A 27,758-nucleotide genomic window follows, 5' to 3' on the forward strand; every position below is an offset into this window, starting at 1 on the left:
TGTTTGAATATGCAAATCATTCCCATACAACTGCCCTGCATGCACACCGGCTTGTAAGCAGAGCATTGTTCACCATATGTGGAAGTCCCATCGCACGATAATTGTGAACATTGTACCATATTTCATAATCTAACAATGGAAAAACAATCTTTTTCAGGAGATATCTCTGTCAGCAGAGGAATTTGAAAACATCTCTCTAGTGAAAAACTTTGACTTTGACTATACTGACTTCTGTCTATGCAAACATTGAAGGGGACATAAACATAAGAGACAGATTAGATGTCTTTCTTTTTGTGTGTGTGTGTGTGTGGGAGGGGGGGGGGGCGCCACCACTAGGGGGCGCTAAATCTAAAATTCCCTTTTTTCTTGAAAACATCTCCGATTAACACGAAGCTTGGAAAACATTTTATGCAAGAAAAACTTTTTTGTCAGTGATTTCATTAACTTTAAAGCCTGTGATCCTGCTGGCAATCCCTGTCAGCATGATTTTTTTTTTTTTTTTTTTTTTTTTAGTGTGCAGCCTAAACTGTAAAAGTTATTTAGAAGAAATTTTACACACAGGTCCAGCCTGGTTCAGGAATCTCACTCACCAAAATTTACACACATCCATGAACAGGTGATGCTATAATCAAGGTCAACGCATTTTGACCTATAACTGCCAAACTAAGTTGCACATTGAAACGCCTTATGTCCATGTGTTCGGTGGCTTGAAACGAATTTCCCAAAATCCCCAAATTTGCACGACCCATATTTTTGCACTCTGCCTAGGCCGTGACCCCTGGATTCCACTGGTTCTGTTTGTGTTGCATCTGCGTTCCAGAACGGCAGCGGAGCCGATGCGTTTCAATTTTAGTGTATGCTCCTCTACCAGTTGCGACTGCGTTGCATTTCTACTCCGTCCCAGCTCCAGCGATTCGGCGTCTCCACAACCAATATGCTGATCTTCTATTTTTGCCGAATGCTGGAGCATAACACAGAAATTCAGCACAAAGCAGATTGTCCAGGACAGGAAGTTGGGTACAGAAACAAAATAAAATATCTAGTTTGCCTGAAGTAAACAAGTCAGAGGTGTTTCAGAGGCCAATTGACATGCCATGGATGAAGAAGAGCTCATTCTGGAGGTGCAAAACCAAAAAATAATTTATGACCTATTTTTGGTTCTGTTTACATAAACTACATCTTGTTAAATTGCACGATCATGTGTGATTTTATGTAATTACCGTAAGACCTCATCAGTCTCTCAATTCCAGCTGTCCGGCAGAGCCACATCATGCTGCACACAGCAAATGCAGCCAGTGGGTGTTGCCGAACAGCAGAGCACAGAGCCGATACGCAGTGGAGCCATTCTGGAGCTCACACGGATGTAGTGGAATCCTGGGGTTAGTCCGATCCTCACGAAACTTGGTACATAGCAAACCAAAAAGTTATCAGAACAATTTTGAATCTGTGGACACTCAAAGCAAATCGTTGTCAAAATTTTTGATACAACTAAAAATGCGAAAGCTACCCTTTTTGTATGTTTTGGAGAGTAAGTTTTAATTTTGTGTGTCATATTTTAGCAACAGTATGTTCGACCAAACTAGGTTTCCTTTTTTCCCCTACTCCACTGAGGGTCGCTACAAAATTTGGCTACAGTTGGCTCTAAGGTAAGCTAAAAGTAAAAGTTACTATTTCTCGAAAACAAAATGTCCAACTAACAAGAAACTTGGGTGGATCTTTTTTTATGATGTCCTTAGGGCGTTCATCAATTTTGGCACAAATCTTTGCCCTCAATTTGGCAACCCTGGCTGACATGATTCTGCAGCGGGCAGCCAAATCTGTAAGAGTTATTCTGAAGAAATTTCATGTGCTGTTATATTTCAGCAGCAATTAGTCTGATTAATACCAAATTAGGGTCACTAGTTACACATCCAGCTCTGTGGATGTATACTAAATTTGGTGTGAAATGGTGACGCTGTAATTCTAATGTATTTGTATCTCAGGAACAATGCATTCAATTTACCTGTAACTTAAGTCACTAGTTTCCCATACCATACGAGCCTGTGTGCCAATTTTGGCACAAATTGGCCACATGATTGTGCTCTTTCCACAAGAGAAACTTTTTTAAAAAATTGAGATGAGATTAACCCCTAACACGATTAACCCTTATGCTCTGTTTTGCTGTCACCAGCCCCAACAAATATGCTGTTTTTCATAAGCTATGGCGGACTCTTTTGAAGCCACAAGAAAGACACAGGTATCATAGACAATCAACAGACTCTATTGCTACCATGTATGCCATGCTAGGTTGTCAGGAAGGGGGCTAAATATAACTTCAAAGTGAGGCTGAATTGTGGCCTATACGTCCCTATTTAAAATGACCTATTGTGACATGTAATAACAGCTCATTCAGAAAGTATTCAGACCCCTCTCACTTTTTTCACTTCTGCTATGTTGCAGCCTGATGCTACAGCTGTTTAAATTCATTTTTTCTCTCACTAATCTACAATCAGTACCCTCTAATGACAAAGTGAAAACAGAATTTTAGAATTTTTTACAAATTTATTAAAAAGGAAAACTGAAATATCACATTGACATAGGTATTCAGACCCTTTGCAACAACACTTGAAATTTATCTCAGGTGCCTCCAAATTCTCTTTATCATTTCTGAGATGTTTCAACACCTTGATTAATATACCACAGGTGGACACTGAATTGATTTGACATGATTTGGAAAGGCACACAGCTCTCTATAGAAGGCCTCACAGCTGACAATGCATATCAGAGCAAACACCAAGCCCTGAGGTCAAAGGAACTGCCTGCAGAGCTCATAGACAGGATTGTTGAAAGGCACAGATCTGGGGAAGGCTACAAAAAGGTTCTGCTGTACTGAAGGTTCTCAAGAGTACAGTGGCCTCCATAATTCTCAAATGGAAGAAGTTTGGCACAACCAGAGCTGGTTGACAGCCAAACTTGGCAATCGTGGGAGAAGGGCCTTAGTAAGAAAGGTTACCAAGAACCCAATGGTCACTCTGACTGAGCTTCAGAGATCCTTTGTGGTGATGGGACAAAGTTCCAGAAAGACAACCATCACTGGGGCCCTCTATTGATCTGGGCTTCATGGCAGAGTGGTTAGATAGACGCCTCTCCTCAGTGCAAAACACATGAAAGCATCTCTGGTCTGATGAAACCAAGGTTGAACTGTTTGGCCTCAATTGCAAATGTCTGGAGGAAACCAGGCACTGCTCATCACCTACCATCCCAACAGTGAAGCATGGTGGTGGCAGCATCATGCTGTGGGGTTCTTTTCAACAGCAGGGACTGGGAGACTGGTCAGGATTGAGGGAAAGCTGAATGGAGCAAAGTACAGAGATATCCTCAATGAAAACCTGTTCCACATTGCTAAGAACCTCAGACTGGACTGAGCGTTCACCTCCCAACATGACAGTGACCGTAATTACACAGCCAGGACAACACAGGAGTGGCTTAGAGATAACTCTGTGAATGTCCTAGAGTGGCCCAGCCAGAGCCCTTACTTGAACCCTATCGAACATCTCTGGAGAGACCTGAAAATGGCTGTCCACCGACGGTCCTCATCCAACCTGACTGAGCTTGAGGAATGGCAGAAAATCCCCCAATCCAGGTGTGCAAAGCTTGTTGCGTCATACCCAAAAAGACTCAAGGCTGTTATTGCTTCCAAAGGTGCTTCAACTAAGTACTGAGTAAAGGGTCTGAATACTTATGTCAGTGGGATATTTCAGTTTTATCTTTTTAATAAATTAACAAAAATTTCTACAATTCTGTTTTCACTTTGTCATTATCAGGTTCTGAGTGTGGATTAATGAGAGATTAATGAGAAAACAGGTGGCTTGAACCCGGTTAATACCTGCTTGCAGTTCTAGTATCTAAGTTTTTCAGATAAAAGGAATTCTCAAAGGATTCACTTGTGTATCCAGTATATCTTGAATCAAGATAATACTGGTAACTAAAAAAGTGCATTTTCTGCAGAAAGTCTTTGTAATTGCTGAATCAGATACACAAATGTATTACAACTACAGATTAACTGGAGCAAGATGCAGCTCGCTCAATGAAGTGTTTCATGTAGTTGAGAAATGCAGACCAATAGATGAAACTACAACATTACAGAAAAAAATCACTGTATTTAAACTCAGTGAGTCTAGTGTTACTGCTAATAAAATCTCAGTAGTTACTGTAGTCACTTTGTTGACATAAATTGTACTCTTGTATACTGTATAATTAGTGTTACAGAAGTTGTTTAATTGTATGTTTATGTGCATACACCATAGGATAGTGATTTTGAACATAAAACGTTGCATGGGGGGTGCAATATATGGGGGGTGCAATATAGTTGGTACCAATTTTTACCTGACTCAGAATTTTCTCAGTCTTGTGTGTTTTTGTGCATTTTGTTTTTAATGTTGTAATTTGGCATGTAATCGTCTAATATATCTGCTCTTTTTGTGGGGGGAAAATTCCTTTCAGGGCAAGAAAGGTACTCAGACTGAACTGCTCAATATGACAATTTACCTGTCCATTTTATGATGTTCATTTTGAGTTAATACTGTCTAAATTCAAAGGATTGGGGTTTGAGGGATCTGCTGAAAAAAAGAAACAGTAACTGGGTGCGGATAAATGGACAAAACACTAGCTTTCTTTCTGTTTGTTTTGTTGAGTTGACTTCATGTACACTCAATGTACATTCACACATTCAGCTGCAAGACAGTTCATATTGAGTTTATGGGAACATGGACTGCAAAATTTCCATTTTGACAGTGGTGTTAACATAGGAAAATGAATGGTCTTTTGTTGGTAGAAAAATTGTTTCTTCTTAAGATTATTAATTTATCCTGAAATGACACTGTGAGCACCTTGTTGTTACAGTTCAGAAATTTGTAAGACTGATATTCCATGGTCTGAGTGCCCATGTATATACAGCATATCATCATAATTGCAGTGCATTGCAATTGCACAAATTTTTTTGCAGTAATCCCCCTTGCAATCAGAGTCATCATTGCTTGCTGCTATCAACTTCGTTCAAAGCCTCTCTGAAACTACACATTTGACAGATATCCACATTTCAAATCAGTGCCTCCTAAGTTAGCAATGCAGCAACAGAAATAGTTCATTCAATAGTTCACAAGTCCCCGGCGGAGCGCCGCTACGTTAGAGTTTACCCTGGTGGAAGAGGGTCGCTTCCCTACGCCTAAGGGTTGTGGGGGAGTGGGGGTGGGGTGGGGGGACTCTGACTGTTGTCTGTGCTTATGCACCGAACAGCAGCTCAGAGTACTCGGCCTTCTTGGAGACCCTGAATGGAGTTCTACATGGGACTCCAGTAGGGGACTCCGTAGTCCTACTGGGGGATTTCAACGCACACGTGGGCAATGATGGAGACACCTGGAGGGGCGTGATTGGGAGGAACGGCCTCCCTAATCTGAACCCGACTGGTTGTTTGTTATTGGACTTCTGTGCTAGTCATGGATTGTCCATAATGAACACCATGTTCGAACATAGGGATGCTCATAAGTGTATGTGGTACCACATTTCCTTCAGCATTTCCGTCCGGAAATGCTGAAGGCTCTGGGTGTTGAGGGGCTGTCGTGGATGACATGACTCTTCAACATTGCTGGGAAGGTTAGGGCAGTGCCAAAGGAGTGGCAGACCGAGGTGGTGGTTCCCCTGTTTAAATAAGGGGACCAGAGGGTGTGTGCCAATTATAGAGGCATCACACTCCTCAGCCTCCCTGGGAAAGTTTACTCTAAGGTGCTGGAGAGGAGCATTCGACCAATAGTCGAACCTCAGATTGAAGAGGAACAATGCAGTTTTCATCCTGGTGGTGGAACAACCAGATGCCCAAACCACTTGTTGGTTCTGGCATCTGGTAAGAATGCCACCAGGATAACTCCCAAGGGAGGTTTTCCTGGCACGCCCAGCTGGGAGGAGGCCATGGGGCAGGCCTAGGACCAGGTGGAGAGATTATATCTCCACAGTGGCCTGGGAGTGCCTCGGGATCCCCCAGTCAGAGCTGGTTGATGTTGCTGGGGAAAGGGAAGTTTGGGGTCCCCTGCTGAAACTGCTTCCTCCACGACCCGAATCCAGATAAGCGGTTGAGGATGAGATGAGATGAGCTCAGACACAAAGTAATTCAAGTAATCCAATGGGGGACTTTTCCATTATTTTTCCATTTCCTACTGCACTATATTCCCAGTGCATTTATATGAGAATGTGTCTTGTTTTTATTGCCATATTGCAATGTTCAGTAACTATCTGTAAGAAAAGTACATGGGAAAAGAATCATACTAGAAAGTGTTGTGGATGAAAGAATAAAGAAAGAAAATAAAATGGCAACAGTTTGTGATTGCCAACTCAGCAAGTACATAATCATTATCCCCCTCATTAAATGGGGTACATCATGTGCCCATCTCCATTCATTTACTTGTTTGTTCTTTTCAATGTGATCATGAATATGTAATACCGTATTTCACCAATTAATAGCCCGGGCGTTTAATACGCAAAAGGGTCATCCCACATCATTTCACTAATTGGCCCACGCACTTGGGTCTCAAAAAATTCTGAAAAATTCTAATCCTTATGTATCCAATAGGCACACTGTAAAATTTAGTTTGCTCGGATGGATACTTTTTGAGATACGGCCAATTTAGTGAGGGGAGTATGTGTCGATTTTGGTGCAGTTTTCGCGCGTCCTTATTTTTCCTCCATTTTCAGGTGTCAGTATCTCAGGAACTACACCACATAGGAAACTGAAATTTGGTACGATAATACACCTCCACCTACTCTCTCAGAATATATAAAATAAGACATTCCCACATGCAGTTTGGGGCCAATGAAAATGTGACATGAAAACCTTTTTTTGGATTTGGAGAAGCTGCCATCCAGAAACCGATGCATGTATTTGACTAACCATTAATGCTTTTAACAGTCCATGTATGTATCTCAAAGCTCTGAAAAAATCAAGAAGCTGGGGCAAATACAAAGTTGTTTTCTGAAGGCCCAAACATGGTCGACCACAAAACCCGCATAATTTTTTTTTCCATTTTTGAGGTGCTTGGCATGCCTGGCAAGCTGTATTATCATACCAAATTTCAGTTTCCTATGTGGTGTAGTTCCTGAGATACTGACACCTGAAAATGGAGGAAAAATAAGGACGCGTGAAAATTGCACCAAAATCGACACATACTCCCCTCACTAAATTGGCTGTATCTCAAAAAGTATCCATCCGAGCAAACTAAAATTTTACAGTGTGCCTATTGGATACATAAGGAACAACTGGTGAATTTTTCAGAATTTTTTGGGATGTCCTGAAAATTTGGTGAAATGACATGGCACTGATTCTTGGGAATTTGGATAAAACAGGTTTTAATTTTGAAAAAAAAAAAAAAAGTCTTAAATTACAGAATCTGAAGGTATATCATTATAGGCCAAGGTCTTGGCTGTTCAGCAATGTACCGGTGCAACCTCCTCATTTTGCTTTTTTTTCATAAAATAGGTTTATTTCCGGTTATTAGGCTACTTTGTTTTTGTCAACACCGTCACCGTAATGTTTTTTTTTTAATTTGAAAAACATATTTTTGTATTAAAGAGACTATTACTTCAATAACTCAACAGCACCAAAGAGACATATTGTAAGCATATTCACTTAAAACAAATATAACTGCCTCTGACGGTGGTGACACTAATCTGACGGTGGTGACAGTGGCCTCATTAAAACATACATTTCCAAAATTTATTCCACTCAAGTCAATGGCTTCTTGCATAACAACTTTATTTAACTATTTGGTACAAAAAATAACAATCCTGAGCACTGTTATAAGCATTTTTCAGACTTCAGTCATCACCGTCAGACAGAAAACCTGACGGTGGTGACAAAAACCTGCTCTTTCACATGATAAGCATGAGTTGTTCACATTAGCCATCTTGTTTTCGCCCTGTTGCTACCTGCATCAGACCTCTTCTTAAAAAGTATACATTTATTCCATAATCTAATTTCATATTTTTTATACAGAAGTGACGGTGTTGACATGTTATGGTTGTGACAGTAGCAGTGTCCCAAAATATGAAGAGATTTAAGAGAAAATAGCAAACTTCCAGGAGCCTGAGCGGTCTTGAAGCATGCAGTAGAGCTGAAGGTTTGAAAAGGGATCCTCAGCAGGGTTTCCCCCAGAAAACTTGCTAAGCCTGGTGGTCGGGCCGCTGGGGGGGGGTGGGGGTGGGGGGGGGTTGACTAATAATTTAACAACATGTTAAATTATTATTATTTAAAAAATGTAAATTACTTATCAAACACACTTGTGATAACATAGATTGAAAAATAAGCCAGAGTGATACCTCTTCTCTGAATAGACAAGCTAAGCCAGTGCCAACTTAATCAAGTTGAAATTATTATCTCCTATCCGAGGACATCTGGTTTTGTAGGCCATGGGCCAACATATAATCATTAAATTAATAAAAATTAAAAATAAACCTATAAAAGAACCTTACAAATGTGCAAAGGACCCCCTGATTATGCCCTTGATTCTTTTTATTCATTAAAATGTTGTAAATTTCCAGCAGAAATAGCATTTTTCTTAGTGGGACATGATTTATCCAAATTCTCAAGAATCAGTGATGGAATGACCCAAATCAACTTGGACCCCAGGCGTTAAAGAACCAGGCGGCTATTCGCTGCAGGCCTTTATTTATTTTTACACAGACCTGCACCAGGCCATTATTGTGATGACAGTTACTGTCCAACATAATTTTTTAGTACAAAGGTACTGTAAGGCATAAGGTAAACATATTTGTACATACAAACACAGTGCAAACCGCTCGCGCTGCGAGTCGTTCCCTCTGACTCTTCCGTTTTCTGTCAAAATCAGAGTTAGTTGGTTAATTTAAGATTACGGTACACCCTTCTTTCTAACGTTAGCTAGCTCTCTTGTTTTGACAGAAAACGGAAGTGCCGCACAGTTATTGTGCGGGTAACTGTTTACTTCTGCAAAAATAAGTTGAATAGCCTTATTTTGGGTTTACCTCAGTATCATGCAAATAACCGCCCCGGCGGTTATTCGGGTGGGCGTTTAATACACAAAATGGGTGCAGACCCCAGGCGTTTTAAAGAACCAGGTGGTTATTTGTGGCCCGGCGATTAATTGGTGAAATACGGTGTTTAATGGAGCCACAACATGAAATTTGTTTGTTGTTGGGAATACCTACATTTAGTAATGGTAAAGATATATATATAGCACTTAAATGGCTCTTTATTATGTAGTCTTAATTCTGTTTTGTGTTTTTGTGTTTCAGAGGAGTGTAAAGAGTGCCATCACCATGGTGACACACCAGTGCCAGCGATGGTTGAAGCTGTTGACAGTATGACAGAGGGTCCACTGAAAGAGCGTCCTGCAGAAGAAGTGACAGCTAGACTGGCTCAACAAGAGCAGGAGGATCAGGACATACTAGCATGTAGGATGGCAACACACACACTCCCAAGCAAGCACATACTGTACTCATAGTGATGGGCAGGTTGGCCGAAATGACCTGCCTCTATACAGGGAAGGATAAAAACATAATAGGGGTGTCGCTGTCTTGATTAATCAATTGTCGATTTGAATGAATCAATTCGCCAAAAGAAAATTAATAGAATGCATCACACTCTCGGCCTGAATCAGTGTTAATTGCCATGAATGTATTTATTCTTGATTCTTAAAAATAAACACCAAACATCAATTTTGTACTTCAATTAAAGAAGCATAATTATTTACAGCTGTTTCCCCAGTTTTGTAACTTCTAATCCTTACCCCAACCATTAAAAAATGAGCATAAAATAAAGCAGTTTCTGGCCACCAGATGGAACACTGACCTTGTGTTCAAAGACTGCAACCTCAGTGTATTCAACAATGTGGACAGGACTGAGTCAGTGAGTGAGGTAGTCAGTGAGGGACATGCACTGTTCTAGTCTGGTCCCCTAGAGCAAAAAACTGACTATTGAAAAGGTATGTACAGTCATGCAATAGCTAGAAATTTGACTGCCAAATGTTAATTAGGTCTCTTTAAAACAGTAGATCAAAAACAGCCGCCAATCAGAAGGCAGTGTACTAAATTTCACATTGAAACTTGAATTGCTCATAACAAACACCAACCAATCAGAAGGTGCCAATGCCAAACAATTATGTATTTATTTGCACAATAAAAGCAAAACATCACAACAAAAATAAAATAGCAGTAGATTGTGCAGGTGAGATACAGAAAAGCCCTTGGGGCTTATAGGAGAATCTCACCTCAAAATTTGATTACATAACAAAATCAAAAAACAAAAACAAACAAAAACAAAAACAAAAAGAGCAAATATACATTAGATCAGTGCACATATACACTATATTACCAAAAGTATTCGCTCACCCATTCAAATGATCAGAATCAGGTGTCCTAATCACTTGGCCTGGCCACAGGTGTATAAAATCAAGCACTCAGGCATTCAGACTGTGAAACAAGACATTTGTGAAAGAATGGGCCGCTCTCAGGAGCTCAGTGAATTCCAGCGTGGAACTGTCATAGGATGCCACCTGTGCAACAAATCCAGTCGTGAAATTTCCTCGCTCCTAAATATTCCACAGTCAACTGTCAGCTCTATTATAACAAAATGGAAGCGTTTGGGAACAACAGCAACTCAGCCACGAAGTGGTAGGCCACGTAAAGTGACGGAGAGGGGTCAGCGGATGCTGAAGCGCATAGTGCAAAGAGGTCGCCGACTTCTGCACAGTCAATTGCTAGCAGAGCTACAAACTTCATGTGACCTTCAGATTAGCCCAAGTACAGTACGCAGAGAGCTTCATGGAATGGGTTTCCATGGCCGAGCAGCTGCAGCCAAGCCACACATCACAAGTGCAATGCAAAGCGTCGGATGCAATGGTGTAAGCACGCCGCCACTGGCCTCTAGAGCAGTGGAGACGCGTTCTCTGGAGTGATGAATCACGCTTTCCATCTGGCAATCTGAGGGACGAGTCTGGGTTTGGAGGTTGCCAGGAGAACGGTACATTTCAGACTGCATTGTGCCGACTGTGAAATTTGGTGGAGGAGGAATTATGGTGTGGGGTTGTTTTTCAGGAGCTGGGCTTGGGCCCTTAGTTCCAGTGAAAGGAACTTTGAATGCTTCAGGATACCAAAACATTTTGGACAATTCCATGCTCCCAACCTTGTGGGAACAGTTTGGAGCGGGCCCCTTCCTCTTCCAACATGACTGTGCACCAGTGCACAAAGCAAGGTCCATAAAGACATGGATGACAGAGTCTGGTGTGGATGAACTTGACTGGCCTGCACAGAGTCCTGACCTGAACCCGATAGAACACCTTTGGGATGAATTCGAGCGGAGACTGAGAGCCAGGCCTTCTCGACCAACATCAGTGTGTGACCTCACCAATGTGCTTTTGGAAGAATGGTCAAAAATTCCTATAAACACTCTCCTCAACCTTGTGGACAGTCTTCCCAGAAGAGTTGAAGCTGTAATAGCTGCAAAAGGTGGACCGACATCATACTGAACTCTATAGGTTAGGAATGGGATGGCACTTCAGTTCATAGTATGAGTAAAGGCAGGTGAGCGAATACTTTTGGTAATATAGTGTACATTAGATCAGGGGTCACCAATCATGTGCCATGGAGGGCCAAGAGGCTGCAGGTTTTCATTCCAACCAAGATTTCCACCAGGTGATTTCACTGATCACCTCACCTTGTATCAGAAAGGAGGAGCTAATCAGTGAAATCACCTGGTGGAGGTCTTGGTTGGAATGAAAACCTGCAGCCTCTTGGCCCTCCATGGCACATTATTGGTGACCCCTGCATTAGATCAATGCAAATATCAATGCAAATATACATTAGATCAATGCTGTAGAAGTGTGTAAAAAGAGTGTATGGTATGTACATGTGTGAGTGTACATGTTTATGCATGAGTGTGAATACGAGTGTGTGGAAGCAAAATACAACACAAAAACACCTAACCCCAACTACCAAAATAATAAGTTAAAGTTTGGTCCATCAGACATGTCCTTAGTCGATATTTATAGTTCCTTAGAGAGGTAGATTGGAGTGCAACTTGGATGTAACTGCTCCACAGCTGTGCTCCTTTATATCTAATAGAGAATTGACATAATCCAGTAAGGAACATTGGAAGGTGTCAAGATTTAGCATGTCTTGTATTATAATTATGTACATTTGTATTCAATAAACAATAAATTAATATTAATTTTTCCAATGGAAAACTGGGACAGCCGTGGAAAAAATTTTAAGAGATATTGGCACCCCTCCAATTCTTTCAGATAATGCACCTCTTCTCCCTTTTTTTTTTTTTTTGCATTGGTACAGCAGGAAAAAGTAGAGAAAAAAAAGCCAAATGTGATGTCTTTCCACACAGAACCCAAAAAATGGAGTAGACAAAATTATTGGCACATTTTCAAAATTGTAATAATTGGATTTCAAGCATGTGATGCTCTTTAATTAGTATTTAAACTTTCCTGTGGCAAGTAACAGGTGCTGTCAACATAGAAATCACACTTGCAGCCAAGTGGTTGCGGTACTTGTACTTCATGTGTAGGACCTGTCTGAATCACCTTGCTCAACAAGGTATGTTGTCTGCAGGGCAAGAAGGAGCAGCCTTGTTTTCTGCAGAGAGCTGGGTAGCGCATGTTTGACCCACATGCTGCCCTAGTCAGATGTGCCTAAGTTGTCCCTTGAATATTCTTCTTCTTCTTCTTCTTAATACTACTACTTCTACTACTACTAATAATAATAACAATAATAATCATCCTCATCATCATCAGTGGCATAATAGTAACCATGAACAAGTAACCCTCTATAGCTGTGTCAAAGGCTTATGTGCTGACCAGCATTTCTCAAAGGACGAAATAATTGAAATCATTTAATGCAGCCTACTTTTGGTAGCCTGCTTAAACTTAAAGATGCATCAGCTTGGATTCTGTCATGGCATGTAGCCTATGAGCTAGGTTTTGCCTCAGGCACTTTTTTTCAAACTCCAGACATATTGAATAGCCCTTCATTAGTTCACATCTGGCATTAGTTGGCTATGCATCTCCACAGAGTTGTCCAGATCAGGAATTTGAATTTTATGAATGACTTACTGGTATTATTTTTTTCATGCCACGTGTCCGCTGTCCACTATTAATTATCACAATATCACAAATTACTAATATCTATATATCTATATCTATCTATATATCTATAGATATCTATATATCTATATCTATCTATATATCTATATCTATCTATCTATATATCTATATATCTATATATATATATATGTATAGATATTTAGATATATAGATATATAGATAGATATATATATACACTACTCACAAAAAGTTAGGGATATTTGGCTTTCGGGTGAAATTTACAGAAAATGTAAAAGTTCACGCTACAGTGATATTACATCATGAAAGTAGGGCATTTAAGTAGAAGCATACACTGGTGATTTCCTCATCTCAAACAATTTCTTGAAACAAAAGCCAAAAACAGTGGTGGGTATACCACAACAAAAAATGTCAATGTCTCAATAACTTGTCATGTGCCCTTGAGCATCAATTACAGCTTGACAACGACGTCTCATGCTGTTCACAAGTCGACTTATTGTCTGCTGAGGCATGGCATCCCACTCTTCTTGAAGGGCGGTCCTCAGGACATTGAGGTTCTGGGGTACAGAGCTCCGAGCCTCTACACGGCGACTCAGCTGATAGGTTTTCTATGGGATGCAGGTCTGGACAAAGTGCAGGCCACTCCATTTGAGGTACCCCAGTCTCCAGCAGCTGTTCCCTAATGATACGACCTCGATGAGCTGGAGCATTGTCGTCCATGAAGATGAAATTAGGCCTGTGTTGTTCATGCAGGGGCACATTGACTGGATTAATGATGTTATTCAGGTAGTATGGGCTTACTTAATGGTCACTGTACCATTCACAAAGTGTAGGGCAGTTCTGTACTGACTAGACACACCTGCCCACACAGTAACACCACCACCACCAAAGGCTCGTCTGGTGACAACAGTGGCTGATGCATAGCGCTCTCCTTGACGTCTCCAACATCGTTGGCGGCCATCATTTCTGCTCAACATGAATCGGCTTTCATCAGAGAACAGCACTGAGGCCCACTGGTCCCTCGTCCAGCGTAATGCTCCCTGGCCCATGCAAGATGATGACCCCTGTGCCTGGTGGTGTGGTCATGTACCCTTGCAGGTTGTCTAGCACGCAGACCATGCTGATGAAACGGTTTCGAATGTCTGACGTGACACTTGGGTGCCTCTCACCTCCCTTAAACGTGCTGGAGTTGAGTGGCATTCATCATCCAGTTCCGCAGGGCACTGTTCACAATGAAGCGGTCATCAGTGTGGGATGTGGCCAAAGGATGTCCACTTCTATGCCTTTCTGTGACTCTTCCAGTCTCTCTGTATCTCTGTTGCAACCTACTGTTGCAAAAAAGTCAAGTGGTAGACCCAAAAAAATTGGATCCAATTGGCTGTCCGTTCTAGACAGAAATAAGCTTGTCACTGGTGCCAACTGCAGTCCCATAACTATCAGACGGCATCTGCGAGAGAAGGTTTTAAGAACAAAAAAACGTCTTCAAAGCCTTGTCTCCTTCAACGGCACAAAATTGCCCTGGAGTTAGCGCTGAGAGTACCAAACATGGGACATTGAAAGGTGGAAGAAAGTTTTATTCTCTGATGAGAAAAAATTTAACCTTGACAGTCCTGATGGCTTCCCACGTTACTGGCATGACAAGGAGATCCCACCTGAGATGTTTTCTACATGGCACAGTGGAGGGGGCGCCATCATGCTCTGGGGGGCTTTTTCCTTCAGTGGAACAATGGAGCTTCAGGTTGTGCAGAGACATCAAACGGCAGCTGGCTATGTGGAGATGTTGCAGGGGGCATCCCTCATGACTGAAGGCCATCGTCTGTGTGGTAATGACTGAGTTTTTCAACAGGAGTTGCTGCAGTTCACAATGCCCGCCTGACAAAGGACTTAACATCACTCTTTTGAACCATCCTGCGTGTTCCCCTGATCTAAATCCAATTGAGAATATTTGGGGTTGGATGGCAAGGGAAGTTTACAGAAATAGACACCTGTTCCAGACAGTGGATGCCCTCCGTGAAGCCATCTTCACCACTTGGAGCAACATTCCCACTAGCCTCCTGGAAACACTAGCATCATAATACCATGGCAATGGCGGCGCATAAGCATGCAGCAGATGGTGGCTCCCTCAATTTCAGCAAAAAGAGGAGTGATTCTCCCGTTTTTATTGCTGAGAATCGTATCACTTGTGGGTGTATTACTTATGACAGTAATACACTTGTTAATATCAGAAGAGGAAGTGCAAAAATTGCATTGAGTGCCGCGGACCTTGAGACGATATCTGCTCTCAGCATCTCAAGATCCGACAACCAAAACATTCTGACCAGAAGTCATCGCAAGCGGTGTAGTCGACCCAGGAAGAGAGGGAAACAAGCCGGGGTAAGACTTAAGCTAAGAAGGCTTGGACCCAAGGCTGCCCCACTACGCAGCCAGCTCCTTGCAAATGTCCAGTCACAGGAGAATAAAATGGATGAGATAAGGCTCAGGCTGACCCAGCAGGGAGAGATCAGAAACTGCGGTGCTCTCATCCTCACAGAGACGTGGCTTCATATCAGCATACCGGATGAGGCGTTAGCACTGGACGGGCGGAGCCTGTTCCGGGCCGACAGAACACAAGACTCAGGTAAGATGAGAGGGGGCGGACTCTGTGTGTACATCAATGATGCTTGGTGCACAGGTGCAGTCAGAGTGGATGGAAAATGTTCACCTGACATTGAGTTTTTACTGCTGAGATGTCGGCCATGTTACCTGCCTAGAGAACTCACCAGTGTGTTTGTTGCTGTTGTTTACATTCCACCGGATGCAAATTCAAAAAATGCACTCCAGGAATTGTATGAGGTCATCAGCAGTCACATGACAAAACAGCCAGATGCTGTTATTATTGTTGCTGGGGATTTTAATCAAACAGACCTCAGAACTGTTCTGCCAAGATTCCACCAGCACGTCCACATCTCCACCAGAGGAAACAACAAACTGGACCATGTCTACACCAATGTTCCTGGAAGCTACAGAGCCCTCTCTCATCCTCATTTTGGCCAGTCAGACCACATCTCCCTGCTTCTCCTGCCTACCTACATCCAGCTGACAAAAAGGGTCAAACCAACTGCAAAAACAGTTAAAGTGTGGACAGATGAAGTTGCAGCGGCTCTACAGGACTGTTTTGTATGCACAGACTGGCAGATGTTCAAAGATGCTGCTAACCAGGACAACCATATTGACCTTGAAGAATACACATCATCAGTGACATTATACATCAGCAAATGTGCTGATGATGTGGTAAAAATAAGGACAGTTAAATCATTCCCTAATGAGAAAGCCTGGATGAATGGAGAGGTGAGAGCTCTATGTAGAGCCAAAAAAGCTGCCCTTAAGTCAGGTGACAAAGAAGACTACAACACTGCCAGAGCAAAACTGTAAGCTGGCATCAAGGAGGCAAAGCGAAGGCATCAGCAGAGACTGGAGAGAGACCTCAACACCAACAACAGCAAAGACTTGTGGCAGGTGGTCAAAAGTGTTACAGGCTACAAAAGCAGGAGCGCTCCCATCATGTGTGAGGCCACGTTACCAGACGAGCTAAACACATTTTATGCTGGCTTTGACCTCCTAAACAGGGAGTCAGCTGTAAAGTCTACTCCGCCTCCAGAGGACCGGCCACTGTCAGTATCCACAGTGGATGTGAGGAAAGTCCTGCTGAAAGTGAATATGAGTAGAGCTGCTGGGCCTGACAACATCCCTGGCCGTGTACTAAAAACATGTGCCAACCAGCTAGTAGATGTCATTATTGACATTTTCAACATATCGCTGTCACAGGAGAGTGTTCCCACCTGCTTCAAGACAGCCACCATCATCCCTGTGCCTAAAAAGTCTGCAGCGTCTGATCTAAATGACTACATCCCTGTGGCACTCACCGCGATCCTGATGAAGTGCTTTGAGAAACTGGTTCTCCAGCACATAAAGAACAACATCCCTGCCAGTCTGGACCCTCAGCAGTTTGCATTCAGAACCAACAGATGCACAGAGGATGCCATCTCCACTGCTCTCCACTCAGTCTTCACTCACCTTGAGAAAAGCAACACCTACACCAGAATGCTGTTTGTTGATTTCAGCTCAACTTTCACAGTCTCCCCCATGAAGCTGATTGGAAGACTGGACACTCTGGGCATCAGTACCACTCTCTGCAAGTGGATACTGGACTTCAGTCAGTTCGGATTGGCAGTCTCTCCTCCTCCACTCTAGTGCTCAACACCGGACCCCCCCAGGGCTGTGTGCTCAGCCCCCTCTTGTTCACGCTGTACACACACGACTGCAACCCCCGGCATGGAGAGAACTCTATTGTGAAGTTCGCGGATGACACCACCATCATCGGCCAGATCTCTAAAAATGATGAGTTTTCATATCGGGAGGAAATCAACCATCTTGCAGAATAGTGCACAGAAAACAACCTACTGCTCAATGTCAGCAAAACGAAAGAGCTGATAGTTGATTTTAGAAAAAAGGAGGCAAAGACACATAACCCTGTCTACATCAATGGAGGTGAGGTGGAGCAAGTGAGCAGTTTCAAGTTCCTGGGAATCAACATAACAGAGAACCTGTCATGGACTTCTCATATCTCTGCCCTTGTTAAAAAAGCTCAGAAAAAGCTGCATTTCTTAAGGAAACTTCAGAAAGCAAAATTCCCACGCCAAGTTCTTGTCAACTTCTACAAAGGAGCGATTGAAAGCATCCTGACTTGAAACATCACAAACTGACATGGGATGTGCACGGCCCAGGACAGGAAGACCCTGCGACGAGTGATTAAAACTGCCCAAAACATCATTGGTACCCATCTACCAAGCATCAGTGATATCGGGGAGGTGAAGTGCCTGTGCAGAGCCAAAAAGATCCTAAAGACAGCATCCACCCCAGCCACAGCCTGTTCACCCTGCTGCCGTCAGGCAAAAGATACAGAAGCATTCACTGCCGTACCACCAGACTCCAGAGCAGCTTCTTCCCTCAGGCTGTGAGACTACTAAATGCACCATCTGCACTCCTCCATTTTTAATAATTTTATTTTTTATACAATCAATTAATCAGTCAAGAGGGAACCACATTTTAATTTCATTATACAATCTGTTGTATAATGACCAATAAACTTACTTGTATCCTTGTATCAATCCCGTTTTTCATACATCATCACAAAAGCTGCCTTTACACTGTTGTACCTGTCTGAGCTAGGGCTGTCTTTGAGCCAGACGATGGTAATTGCCCAGGGCCTCAAGCCATGAGCACAATAACCATTTGCATTTCTACAATCATTGCGTTGGCTCCGCAGTGTTACCCTAAAACCTGGTGTAAATGTCACTCATCCCACCCATGTCAGCTTCAACTTCAAAGTATCATGCAATATAAACTCTACATTCCTGGCACCAACTACCTACTAGTAACTTAAAGTAGCTACAGTATATTGGAATTACAGTTAGCACCTTCGAGTAACCCATACCACAAGTGGGCTAAGATTTGTTCAGTTGAGTCACTTTTGCCATTTAGCTAGCAAAATAGATGAATGCCAAAGAACTCACCAACTGAGTCTGTTTCCAGGGACATGACCAGACTTCAGACTACGTTATTTATCCTTTAAAAAGGCAATTCAGTTTCACAGTACCCACAAACAGCCTACATCCACCATCACATCAGTGTCAGGAGCAGGCAAACAGTACATGGACAGGGGGGATCCAAGGAGCAAGTGTAAAATTTACAAATAAATACAATAAAATAGATAAATAAATGTATCAGTATAAATAAAAACAACATTCCACACAAGAACCACCAACATACACTTATTCAAGAAAAGAGTTGGTGTTTAGCAGCCTAATAGCAGAGAGTGTAAAGGACATCGAGTGGCAGTTTGTTTTTGCCAGGGGAGCTTTAAAGCAGCGGCCTGAGGACAATACAGTGAATTCACTGGACAGGACATGGTTGGGTAGGCAGACTATGTCTTTTGTTTTCTTTGCCACCTGTTCCTCCCAGATTGACCGCAGGTCTTTCTGCTGGACTCCAAAAATTTTGGAGCAGACTTTGGCAATATTTTTTGAGCTGTTCCTGTCCTTCACTGTTGGCCCATTGTACCAGCACATAAAACCTGCTGTGGTCTGTCAGTTAAAAAGTTTCAAATCAGTGATAAAAGTTGGTCAGGTACATTAAGATCAGAAGCAAGGCATTTGACCAGTAAGTGGGGCTGCATCTTATTAAATGCTGAAGAGAAGTCAGCAAATAAGATTCTAGCAGAGGATTTTTTTTTTTTTGTATACACTGTTTAAAATACAGAGTTTGGCATCATCTACTCTTTTGCCTACTTGGTAGGCAAACTGTGTAAAGGATCAAGTTTAATTTAGACCAGGGAGGCGACTTCATCCTTTAATTTTTTTTCAATGTTCGTCATCACTAGTGATTTAAGAGCAATAGGCGGCCTAAAGTAATTTAATTCCATCGGATTTTTAGATTTTGGAATGGGAATTAAAGCGGATTTTTTCCAGAGAATGGGTAGTTTACAGCTGTCGGTGCATAACTGAAAGAGGTCAGAAAATACTCCACCTAAATGATTGGCACAATAGCGGAGAGTGCGCCCACAGATCCTGTCAGGGCTGGCAGCTGTCTTTATGTTTGTTTTCTTAAATACAGCTGTGACATATTCTTTGGCTATTGTAATGTCATTCTCGGATGCCAAGGATTTCATCAAGTGAGAAGCTTCGGTAAGTCAGCTTCATCCACTCCTTTGACCTTAATGAGTTTGCTGAACTCATGTTCAGCAACCAGGAGGCTGGTTCATAGAAGCCATGATAGAAGCCATACATTTAATTCCACTCCAGGCTGCTCTAAGTACTGTACTGGATTTCGCGGACACAGTGTCACATAATTCATCGATCTCCTGACAGGCATCAAAAAAGCACTGCCAGTCGGTACCCTCAAAGCAAGCCTGTAGAGATGAGATGCTGTCGTCATTCCAGGTCTTAACAGATTTTTCTGTGCATTCAAGGCGCCTGAAGGTGGGCCTCTACACAGGCATCAGGTAGACACTGTTGAGGAACGAAGCTCCCAGGGAAGGCATTGGCATAGGCGCCACTCACTGATCCATAACACAAGTCTAGTGTTGTATTTTTTTGTGTGGTGGCACAAGACACACATTGTTCGTATATCCTCAGGGTTTTGTTTGAGGTGCAATGATTAAAATTGCCGAGAATGAATTTGGGAGCATCTGGGCGTAGTGCATCTAGCTTGTGTGTGACGTCTGCAATCAGCTGAGCAGCGGCGGGGGCGTTAGCCCGTGGGTGAATGTAAACAATAGTAAAAAACAGCTGTTGAAACTCATGGGGCAAGTAATAGGGACGGAGGGAGATTGAGAGGAGTTCAGTATCAGGAGTACATATTTTCTCCTAGATGACAACAGTGTTACAGTACATCTTGTTGATAAAAAAAGCAGACTCCCCCTCCTCGTCTCTTCCTGGTGGTCTCCGGTGAATGGTCCAACCAAACCCACTAAGGTCACGAGTCGCTAAGCCACTTTTCCGTGAAGGCAAGGAGACAAGTTTCCTTTATCTCCCATTTAACTTCTGTCCATGCTTCCAGCTCATCCATCTTGTTCTTGATGGATGGGGGGTTGGACAGCAGGACTATGGTGTCGCTTGTCATGGCTCATAGTCTTGAGCCTCAGGCCTACACTTTGTCCTCTCCCTCTTTTTCTATGGCAATGCTTATCCAGACAGTGACTTGCAAGCAGCTCCTCCAGTGTGCTTGCAGTAACAACTCCGTTTGTTGTAGACCATAGTGATAAAACCAGCTTCCGCCTGAGAGCAACTTGGCTGAGACGGCTGTCAGAGCCGCCATGGAGTCCTTCCACTCCAACTACAAGGAAGTCCATGTAAAGCGTTACTATGCATAAAAGCACTAAAAAGGATAAAAACGGCCCCATAGTCCACATACTTGGATGGTAGACACTCTGACACACTCAATTAAAAAACACCAATCGAACAAATAAAGCCAAATAAAATCACGTAAAAGAGACTGGGTACCGTGGTGGGTTGCACACTGAGAAGCGCCCTGCTGACCATGGTGTCCCTGATGGTCTCTCCACTGACAAGGGGGCTTCGTCCATGTCGTGCCAAAGGCATTTTTTCCTTTCGACAGCACTTTGTGCGTTGTGTGCGTAAACTGCCTTGTGCTGAAACCTGAGTTTTTTCACAGATCTATGCCATTGTGCGTTTGATACCCGCTGCTGCCAGCTGTCTTACTATATAATTCATCATATTCTCATTTCACCAGACACCATTGATTTGTTGTTGGACGTTATCCTCTACCCGGCTGGTGCGCAGAGCCCACATCCTCATTTGACCAATACTGTCGGCTGTTGTCTGCTTTTTGTTCATGTTATTTGTCTAAAAGTGGGTTGGTACAAAATTAGCCACTGCACTGCCACTTATAATTATCAGCTGCACGTCTCCCTAGCCAAAGCCACTCAAGCGATGTCTGCCTATGAATCTTGGCTCCGTCAGTTCTTCTATCAGTACTTTTTCATGTTTTGATGTCATTTATTGTCACGCTGCAGCCTCTCCTGTGTCAGGGCTGAGCACTCAGCGGACAGCAGAGCGCTGAGGCTGTGGTTGAGTGAAAGATAATTATACTTGAGTTGATGACAACTATGTTCATTACTGTAAATATAGCAATAAACCATTCACGAGTAAAAGCCAGTACTTGATCAATACACCTGTTCAACAAGCATAAATGTAGAAAAGTGGTATTTTATTCTATTTTGCCTGCAGTCTCTCATGCATTGCTGCTGACCTTGCACAGCATGCAAGGTCAGCTAGTTGATCAGTTGTTCCAAACAAGCTAAAATGAAAGCTGTCTGTATGTATCCTGTTTGTAACTGTGTAGCTTAGTTTGCCATGTATCTTAAAATTTGGCAAATCCTTGTGAAATTAGCTGTTGGTTGAGACAAACCAGCTCCTCCTTCCTCTACCAGTTGTACCTGCAGGCAATGAATCACATCAGCAGAGGGAGGACCGAGGACGGGATGAATCACTGATACTGAGTGATAGCATGGTGTGGTCCCAAAGGGCCTGGGTTGGGTTTGAGTTGGGCTCTGTTACTAAGCTCTCAGGCTCGGGTTGGGTTTGGACAAAAATATGCAGCTGGATCCAGACTCTTAATATCTATGTTCCTCATTCTTTCTAAACCTCACTCAGTATGAGATGTCAGGACTATTGTTTATTTTGACATTTTTCCTGTGTGATATTTTAGTGTCTTTATTGTTGTGGCTGTTGAAACATTTAGCTCTATTTAAATATAAATACATGTAATCTGCCCTGAATTTTATTTGTTATTTTTATTATTTAGTAATAAAAAAAAAAAAAAAAAAAAAAAAGCCCACACTCTCACGTTTTGCTCCAAAAAAAAAGTTTTAATTAAACAGCGTTTCAAGCGTGTCCACTCTTCATCAGGTCATTTTTTTACTGATGTGTTTCACCCGTGTATATCTAAACGCCCCCCTGGTGACATCATCAAACATGGGATAATTCACAAAAAGAGTTTTACAATAGTTTTTCATCAACATATAACATCAAAAATATATACAATAAGCAATAGTATTAAAAATCAAATCTGTCAATTCAAGTGAATGACTAATCATCTAGGCTAGAGAAAATGATTAATGGGAAAATCCTCATTCATGCCTTTAGGAGACATTGTGCCCAAAGTAAATATCCAAAAAGATTTTCTTGTAACAACAGTCTATTTATGTCCCCTCCTCGTCTCGGACATTTTACATGTTCATTCCTTGGTATGTGAGGGATGCCACGCTATGTTTCGCCTGCAGAAACATGCATAGCTACTGGACTCTTGGGTACTAATTTCGTATGCTGCATCTATGCTCGGCGCTGCGTGTTTTTAATGCTCGATTTGGTTTTACCCACATATCCTAACCACATGGACATTTAGTAATATATTACATTAGTGGTAGTGCACGTAATAATAGTTCTAATGTCATACCGTTTCCCCGTGAGGGGATGAGCAAAAGTGTGGCTCTGGTGGTAAAATTACATTGGGCACTTGCGCATCTGTATTCCCACTGGAACATGTGTGAAAGCCGTGTCCTGTCTTGTGAGGGGCAAGATCTGATTTTACTCAATTTGTCTAATATTTGGGGGACGTTTGTATATAACTAAGGGCATGTCTTGAATGTTGGTAGAAAGTTTTAGATCACTGCTCAAGAGATTACCAATGTTATAACTTGTTCAAAACTCCCCTCCCAATTAGAGTATTGTAGAATACATAAAGGCCCTGTTGTTTGAAGAATTACTCCATGTGGACTGAAGGCATTGGTCCTGTGTTAATCTCTTGAATTTTTCTGTGCTTGTCTCACCCAGTCTTTGGATAGCGTCTTTCTTTGAAGCGCATCCAAAGGTGCACAAGAGCGGACACGCTCGAAACGTTTAATTAAAACTTTTTTTGGAGCAAAATGTGAGTGTGCAGGCTTTTTTTTTTTTTTATCTTTTTGGATACTTTTCATTGAGCCCAGCACCTTAAGGATGTGATGTGCGTATATATCTACAACCTTTATTATTTAGTAATGAAAAAGAATCGAGAAGTGTGTTGAAAAAGAACCAAATCAATCAATAAAGGTAGTAGTATCGATAAAATGCAAACGATACCCATCCCTACTCTTTCCCCTAACACTGTATTAATTTCTTTCTAAAATTTCTTTCTTTCTAAAAATTTCTTTCTGAAAGTTTGTTTATTTGTGCCTGTCTGTTAGTCTACTTTTGACATTTTCATGTCATTATTTTTCATTGGGAGGTAGAAAAACAATGCATGTATTTTATTTTACTTTTTGTTTTCACAGCTAACCCTGACCAACTTGTCAATATCATTTTGTGTCTTTATGACACAAAAATTAACACTGTTAGGGAGGTGGGTGATTTTCATTCCCATGCACAAAAACACCTACACATACAGTACAGGCCAAAGTTTGGACACACCTTCTCATTCAATGCGTTTTCTTTATTTCATGAACTATTTACATTGTAGATTCTCACTGAAGGAATCAAAACTATGAATGAACACATGGAGTTATGTACTTAACAAAAAAAGGTGAAATAACTGAAAACATGTTTTATATTCTAGTTTTCTCAAAATAGCCACCCTTTGCTCTGATTACTGCTTTGCACACTCTTGCATTCTCTCGATGAGCTTCAAGAGGTTAGTCACCTGAAATGGTTTTCCCACTTCACAGGTGTGCCTATCAGGGTTAATTCGTGGAATTTCTTGCTTATCAATGGGGTTGGGACCATCTCAGTTGTGTTGCACAGAAGCCAGGTTACTACACAGCCGACAGCCCTATTGGACAACTGTTAAAATTCATGTTATGGCAAGAACCAATTCAGCTAACTGAAGAAAACGAGTGGCCATTCATTACTTTAAGAAATGAAGGTCAGTCAGTCCGGAAATGCAAAACTGTGTCACCAAGTGGAGTTGCAAAATACCATTCAAGCACTACAACCAAACTGGCACACATGAGGATCCGACCCAGAAAAGGAAGACCAAGAGTCACCTCTGCTTCTGAGGACCAAGTTCATCCGAGTCACCAGCCTCAGAAATGGCAAGTTAACAGCAGCTCAGATCAGAGACCAGATAAATGCCACACAGAGTTCTAGCAGCAGACCATCTCTAGAACAACTGTTAAGAGGAGACTGCGCCAATCGGTCTTCATGGTCAAATAGCTGCTAGAAACCACTGCTAAGGAGAGGACAACAATCAGAGAGATTTGTTTGGGCAAGAAACACAAGGAATGGACATTAGACCAGTGGAAATCTGTGCTTTGGTCTGATTAGTCCAAATTTGAGATCTTTGGTTCCAACCGCCGTGTCTTTGTGAGACACAGAAAAGGTGAACGGATGGATTCCACATGCCTGGTTCCCATTGTGAAGCTGGAGGAGGAGGTGTGGGGGTGTGGGGGTGTTTTGCTGGTGACACTGTTGGGGATTATTCAAAATTGAAGGCACACTGAACCCAGCATGGCTTACCACAGCATCCTGCAGTGACATGCCCTCCCATCTGGTTTGCGTTTAGTTGGACAATCAACAGGACAATGACCCCAAACACACCTCCAGGCTGTGTAAGGGCTGACCTGGCCTCCACAGTCACCGGACCTGAACCCAATCGAGATGGTTTGGGTGAGCTGGACCACAGAGTGGAGGAAAAGGGGCCAACAAGTGCTAAACACCTCTGGGAACTGGTGGAAAACCATTTCAGGTGACTACCTCTTGAAGCTCATCGAGAGAATGCCAACAGTGGCAAAGTAGTAATCAGAGCAAAGTGTCATGTAGATGACACTGAGAACAGGTCATGTAGATCCAACTTGAGGATCCTTAATATCCCGGAGGGCAGCGAAAATGGCAGGACCCGGTAAGTTTATCTCTGAGCTCCTCAGGAATGCAGGGGCCCTGATGTGTTCACCGACCCGCCGGAGCTGGAGAGGGCTCACCGGTCTCTTGCTCCAAACCGAAAGACGGGAAACCCGCAAGACCATTTGTCGTTCGCTTTCTCCATTTCCAGGAGAAGGAGGCAGCGCTACGGTGGTCCAGGAATCATGCGGTGAAATACCGGGAGATGGCTTTGAGATTCTACCCTGACCTCAGCTCGGCTTTGGTGAAGAAACGCGCAGCCTACAACAGAGTGAAACAAGCACTTTACCAAAGGGAATTTGGTTTTGTCTGTTGCACCCCTGCCCGGCTGGTGATAACTTTCGAGGCTCAGACGTACACCTTTGAAACACCTGAAGAAGCCCAGGAATTTTACACAATCGTCGGGTAAATAAGGAGGGAAAAAGCATCTGTGAATGGTGTCATTCATCATCGGGAAGAATGGCTTCTCAACAAGTAAAGGACTTAACAATCTAGGATTCATATAAACGTTAGGAACCCTTTTTCCCTTTTTTTATTTTCTATTTTCTATTTATTTATCTTTTCTCACACTGAAGGTTTGAATGAGGGACTATTATGGCTCTACATATTAAAACCCACCATTACTGAGTAATGTGTGCTGCCAAATGTTACAGCAATCAGCGTTTGACACCTGCCCACCTGCCTCAGCCCTCAGACAAAGGTTTTTCAGGTATAACTTCCTATTTTATGTATTTGTTTAAATAATTAATTAATTAATTTATTTATTTATTTTCTTTCTGACTTTATACAAGAAGTAAATCATTATCTTTAGACATTCAGCTGCTGTTTTTGGTTGGTCCAACCACAAGTGCCAAAACAATCTATACAGTTCATACACTGTTTTTTTTTTCTCTCTCTTTTCTTTACAATTATTATTTCTATTTGCTTTTCAACTTCCATCATAATAGCTGATGTCTGATGAAGTTCATTTACACATGGCCCATGTGATAAGTACCATAGGCTACATCCCCTATTTTTTCCCCCACTCTCTCTCTCTTTTGACGTTTTCTTTTTTATACTATATTTATATATATATATATATATATGTGTGTGTGTTTTATAGCGATGTTAATATTAAGTTACATACATTGTGACTGGGAGTACCTCAAGTTAGAATAGTAGTTAGAGGAAGTCTCTCTGGAAGAATAGAAAAGAAATGGTTAGCCTGCAGTTTGCCTCAGCCACGGTCGCAAACATAGGCGATGTTTATACTATGTGCTACTATGTTTTACTGTTATCTTGGGTAATTTGGGGTTCTGTTTTGGGTATTAGGGTACTAGTGGACGTTCCTTTTTATATGCCTTTCACAGTAGACTATGTAAGTGCTGGACTTTGGTTTGGCAGAGCATGTAGACCCACAAAACATTACCGATAGATCTCATAGATTGTGAAGAAGATACAGAATGGTAATCCCAGAGGCAGGGTGGAGCAAGTGCAAGATTCATATCATGGAATATCAAGGGCTTGAATGGACCTGTAAAACGAACTAGAATATTCACACATCTCAACTTCTAAAATGTGAATTGCTTTCTTGCAGGAAACACATTTAATGGTCAAAGATCACACTAGACTTAAAAAAACCATGGGTTGGCCAAATTTTTCATTCAAATTTTAATTCCAGGTCACGTGGCACAGTAATCATAATACATAAAAAAAACACTTTTCAGTGCCTCAAATATAATATCTGATCCACATGGCCGCTTTATCATTGTATCTAGGTCCCTTTACCACAAACCTGTACTATTGGTAAATGTATACGCCACCCAATTGGGACGATGCAGAAATTAATGGAAAATTAATTTCATCTATCCCTGACCTAAACTCACGCAGTCTAATTTTGGAGGAGATCTAAACTGCACAATGAACCCCTCTCTAGAACGTTCCAGCCTAAAATAAAAAAAACACATCCTAAATGGCTAACATTTTGTCAGCGTTCATGGACCAAATTGGACGCATTGATCCATGGCGTTTTCGTTTTCCTCAAGTTAAAGAGTTTTCTTTTTTTTCACATGTCCATAATTGATATAGCCGAATTGATTATTTTTTTTATTGACAGTACATTACTTCCTTTTGTCAGTAAAATAGAGTATTCAGCCATAGTGGAATCTGACCATGCACCAGATCTCTCCTTCCCACTCAACTACTCTGAACGTGCTCCTTG

The 27,758-nt window shown here is 42.0% G+C and overlaps 1 protein-coding gene across 4 annotated transcripts in view; it reads left to right on the forward strand.

Annotated features, from left to right (window-relative positions):
- immt (inner membrane protein, mitochondrial (mitofilin)) overlaps positions 1 to 27,758 on the forward strand; it is a 102,868-nt gene that overhangs the window by 45,486 nt on the left and 29,624 nt on the right. For all 4 annotated transcript variants that reach the window (XM_030061585.1, XM_030061583.1, XM_030061586.1 and 1 more), the window contains one exon: positions 9,298 to 9,456. In XM_030061585.1, coding sequence (XP_029917445.1) covers positions 9,298 to 9,456 — 159 coding nt within the window. The remainder of the gene's footprint in view (positions 1 to 9,297; positions 9,457 to 27,758) is intronic.

The sequence above is a fragment of the Myripristis murdjan genome, chromosome 10 (genome assembly GCF_902150065.1).
Source record: "Myripristis murdjan chromosome 10, fMyrMur1.1, whole genome shotgun sequence".
NCBI classification, from domain to species: domain Eukaryota; kingdom Metazoa; phylum Chordata; class Actinopteri; order Holocentriformes; family Holocentridae; genus Myripristis; species Myripristis murdjan.